Raw genomic sequence first — 4,877 nt, 5'->3', positions numbered from 1 at the left:
TGTTATTTCAAAGATGTCCGCTTTAGCACTTTTGACCGAACCTATGTGATATAATCTCTTGTCAATGCTTTAGCACTTTTTTTTATAGACCCCATACTATAAGTAGAGTAACATTGTAACCATGGTTATGCCATTGATGGGAAGCCACATAAAGTGCCGAAAAACCAACTTCCATGGAGCAGCTAAGGACTAGCCTGGTTCTGGCTATCATAGGAGCAATTTTCAAAGGGCTAATGGTGGGTGATCCACTCTTCTCGTTGCATACAAGTGGGGCAATCCAGAGTTCAAATCACTTCAGCCTTTTGACGCCACTCGTGCTAGGAGTAAGACCATATAGAGGATTTGTTTTTATTTATTTATTTACATTCAAGACCATTTATTGTAATATTTTTTTTTATTGTGTGGTAATATAAATTTTGTTTAATATTCAGTTTTATTTGTATTGCATCATTTTTATGTTTCAAATATTTAAAAAATACAGGTTTTGATTGAATTATATATAATAATAAAAAAAATTACTGGCATGCTAGGGCCTCATAAATCCATACAAAGGCTTCTACCGGCGCTTGTGTAGAAATCTTATGGCACTTTTTCCACAAACCATTTTACCGGCGCTCTAATTGATTTTTACCGGCGCTTTTTCGCGTCCGAAAAGCACACAGTTTCGGCGCTTGGAAAGGCGCCGATAGAAGTTACTAGCGCCGCCAATACGTTTAACGGCGCCGATAGAAGTTATTAGCGCCGCCAATACTTTTAACGACATACCCATTTATCGGTGCTTGACTAACGCCAATAATAGAATTGCCGGTGCTTTTATGGACTTATAGAGGCGCTTGTAAGCTCCGCTAAAAGTCTCATTTGTTGTAGTGAGCCCATCTGATTTTTGGATACGACTCTTGCGAGCTTGAGAAACTGACGGACAGAACAGATACCTCACGGAATAGCCCCACATAGCTTCCAACCACTGGTACTTCCTGTCATCGCTCCATATGCGCGGGCGTCATAGTCAGACGGTTGAGAATAAAATACCAAGGAATCAGTCTCGTTTTTCGTCCGATAGATATCCAGTCGAAGACTTCAGTCTAAGTCAAGCCGTCATATTCCTGCATAATTCTTTTTGCCTCTGCCGCGATATAGGATCTAGGGTGTCTCACCATCCAATGGGGCTCAGATATTAAGATAATCCATTGATTTTGATCCATTCATATTATTATCACTATCATAAATAAGCTAATATCTTATAATTACTCCTTAGTTGATGACCCAAACATTTGATTTTCAAAGTTAAATGCAAAGACGTTGTAATTTTCTTTTAATTTTTCTGAATCCACCATCATACATTCAGTGTTTGTTTTCTATGATGGCCATTATGGTGTAGATTCTAAAGCGTGGACGGTATTGATCATCAGACCACATAGCCTGTGGCCCGTAGTGGGCGGCGACAGATGCTGGATCTTAAGTAGCGACAGAGATATGTGGGGTCAGGGTCCCCTAATAGATGTGAATTTTGTAGTACGTGTGCCTATTGGGTGTTATGGGAGACTGAAATATGATCTGTGGTACATGTGATCTTGGCCATCCATCATGACCAGTCCCCGTGAACAAGCCTGAGTCTGAAAGCTAAGCTGGTGAGCCTGTACTCTTTCAAGTATATACCATTGATATCTTTTCTGTCTATTCTTTTCTTATGTGTAGCCCATGTAGCCCATTAGATGAATGGACTGGCCTGATTTCTATGTCCCGGTGGTGCAAAATTTATTTGACTACGAACCATAATGAGAATCTTATTGCTAAATTGACAAAGGATTTGAGCCCCATGTACAGATAAGAAAGAAAATAGACCATCCTTTCATTTCTTTTCCAAAATGATACTTTATTTTATGATCAAACCATGATTACTGAGAAGATCGACGGTCAGATGATATCGATCTGTTTATTGATAATAAAACATCCTTATTTCTACAATCAGCTATAAGATGGTAGTTGAAGGCATCGTGGATATTTGCGTAATCAGTCATTGCAGTCCATGACTTAACAGTCAACGAACTGGTAGTTGACGATCATGTGGCCTTGATTATAACCATTCCTATCGGTGTCGATCTGATCGAAGACGCCCTTATCTAAATCCGGCCCTCCATTGCTACATTGGTCCACGATCCTCGCCGTCACCTGCCCCCTGTCCTTGTGTTTGTTACCTACGTAGCATCAATAACTAAGTTAGCCTTTTACATCAGTCCACGCCTACATGTTGGGCCCCACAATCAGCTGGGCTTGGCCACCATGGGTTAGTTTGGACAGATTTTGAAGTTGGTAGGTTGGCTTAGGGCCTGAAATCAAGGCCCATTTAATTTCTAGGTCCCTTATTTTGAAAATTGCCGGCCCATTTACTTTTATATGTGATGCGCCTATCACATCTAAACCGTCAAACAGGTGGACTCACCGTGATTATCATACAACCAAAAGTTAGATAGTCTATTGCATAATTTGATTACAATCAACGGCTGGATATTATACACAAATTCCGTCGGCAGTGAGTGGACCGTTAAAAAAATGATCATGGGTATTTTTGATACCGTGCCCTCCATCCGTACTGTTGGGACATCTGTTTGAATTCAAATGTTTGTCTTTTTTCACACTGAGAGGGGGCATTTTGATATACGTGGTATATAGGTGTGAGATCTGAGCTATTCATCAGGACCATCCCTCCACATACATGCCCTGACCCAAATAATCAGGTCGGGCCAACTCACTTTCATGATAAGCCACACAAACTGCCAGGATTTTCACATGTGTGAGGCTTCGTTGCATGTATGGGACTAAGTGATGCTGCACGCGACCCGCACATCGGATCCTATCCACGTACACAGTGGGTCCCATGACTCATATCGAGTGCGAGGATGGTGGTGGGCCCCACAGGACCGCAGAAAGCAGTCCACCCGTACCTGCGGCGCCATTCGAGGGGCTTGTTCGCGTCCCATGTGGCGCAGTAAACGCTGGCCCTGAGATAGTCCCACCCAATCTGCGACGGATTGTAGAGGTGGTACGTCGCGCGGACGTTAGACGCGCTCTGCGCCTGGGCCGCTGCTACAATGCACAGTAAGAGTGCCGTAAAGAGAATCCATTCTTCTTTACTTTTTCTGATTTGAAGTTAGCCAAACGGAGCTCGTATTTAGAAGTGAGATTATATTGTGAATTACCAAAATTACCCCTAATTTCTGTAGAAAACCATGGATATGCCCTCCCCTGAGACTCGGATAATGACATGTTTATGTGTAGAAGATGGTGGGACCACTGACGGCTGGAGAAAGCTAAGGGCCTGTTTGGTTGGGCGGATTGAGCAGGATTAGGAGTAGAGCTGGGCATCGGACCGAGTCGGCCCTGATTCGGTCCAACCCGATTCAGTCCAAAATCTACATGGCCGAATCCGAACCCGATCCGATCCGGCACCGCCGAGTCGGATTTGGTTCGGGTCAGGCCAACCATACAAGTCCGAGACATCGGACCCGAACCGATCCAATGTATGGTTGGCCTGACCCGAAGTAAATCCAACTCGGTCAGGGAAACCGAGTCAGACCGGATTAGGTATGATCCTGATCGGATTTTTTAACGGTAAAAATCATTATCCTTGTTGCTATTTTCGGTGTGCTCCATTTGAGCTTTATATATGATTCATTTTTTTTTTTACCAAATGCTCTAAAATGATCATGAAAAATGGATAAACGGTATGGATATAATAAATACATCATTGTGGGGCCCATGTTGAAATCGTTTGAGCTGTTCGTACAACTTGGAGCTCGAGACACTTACAAGTTACAGTTGTTTACTATGCACGAAAGTCCCGTGCGCGTTGGTGGTATACAGTGTATTGACGTTAGCAAGTTAGGTGGGTCTGATCATGGTGCATGTGTTATATCAAAACCGTCCATCCATTTGGCGAGCTTGTTTTAAGGCTTGAGACGAAAAATAAAATAGATCTAACTATTAAGTGGGCCATACTGAAAAAAGCAATGAAGATTGAACATCTATCATTGAAACCCTTTTTGGGGTCACAGTTTGACGGAAGTTTTGGATGATTTCAAATTTGTTTTTCCTCTTAATTCAGGTCTTTGTGACCTTATGAATAGATTGGATGGAAAATAAACATTATGGTGGGCCCTATAAATTATTTAAAGGTGAAAATCATTTTCAGTTGCTATTTATAGTGTGGTCCAGATGATCTTTGGATATGATCCGTTTTTTGGTTAATGCTCTAAAATGATCTCTAAATATATATGAACGATGTAAATATAATAAATACATCACTGTGGGGCCATATAACTTTGATCTCCTTTGAACCATTCGTACAACTCACAGCTCGAGGAGCATCAGTTCTCATCTTGGCACGACACGTACCTACACCTAGCACGTAAGCCAGCTACATAGGTGTGTACAGTACACCAGTAAATCATTTTGCTATTGTACACAGTAAACTCTGTTGGGGCCCACCTTGAATGCATGTGATTTATCCACGCTGTCCATTCGTTTTTGCAGATCATTTTAGTGGTTGAACCCAAAATTGATGTATATCCAAAGCTCAAGCGGACCATACCACAGGAAAAAGTAGAAGTATCAGAAGAACTACTCCGGATCGGGTAGGATCGGATCGGGTTTTCGGGTCGGGTTGAGTCGGATCAGGGCCAATCTGAACTTGACCCAAAAAGATTTCGGATCTGGATGGGGCTACCCGATCTGCACCGATCCAGACCGTCGGTTCGGTTCTGATCGGGTCGGATCCATCGGATCGGGTCTGTTTTGCCTAGCTCTAATTAAGAGGGATGGGATCGTAATATTCCATCCGCTCGGTCTGCTCATCTGTTTGGACGTGCATATATCCCATG

The 4,877-nt window shown here is 42.6% G+C and overlaps 1 protein-coding gene across 1 annotated transcript; it reads right to left on the bottom strand.

The window, feature by feature from the left end:
- Nucleotides 1-2,031: 2,031 nt before the first annotated feature.
- LOC131249677 (wound-induced protein WIN1-like) lies at nt 2,032-3,264 on the bottom strand. Its single transcript, XM_058250455.1, has 3 exons — nt 3,198-3,264; nt 2,920-3,084; nt 2,032-2,195 (listed from the first exon to the last, which is right to left on the bottom strand). The coding sequence occupies exons 1-3, from the start codon at nt 3,262-3,264 to the stop codon at nt 2,032-2,034; spliced, it is 396 nt and encodes a 131-aa protein (XP_058106438.1).
- Between the last annotated feature and the right edge of the window lie 1,613 nt (nt 3,265-4,877).

Source organism: Magnolia sinica, chromosome 6 (genome assembly GCF_029962835.1).
Source record: "Magnolia sinica isolate HGM2019 chromosome 6, MsV1, whole genome shotgun sequence".
In the NCBI taxonomy this organism is placed as follows: domain Eukaryota; kingdom Viridiplantae; phylum Streptophyta; class Magnoliopsida; order Magnoliales; family Magnoliaceae; genus Magnolia; species Magnolia sinica.
The sequence above is the reverse complement of the archived record's forward strand: the minus strand, read 5'-3'. Positions and strand labels throughout refer to the sequence as shown.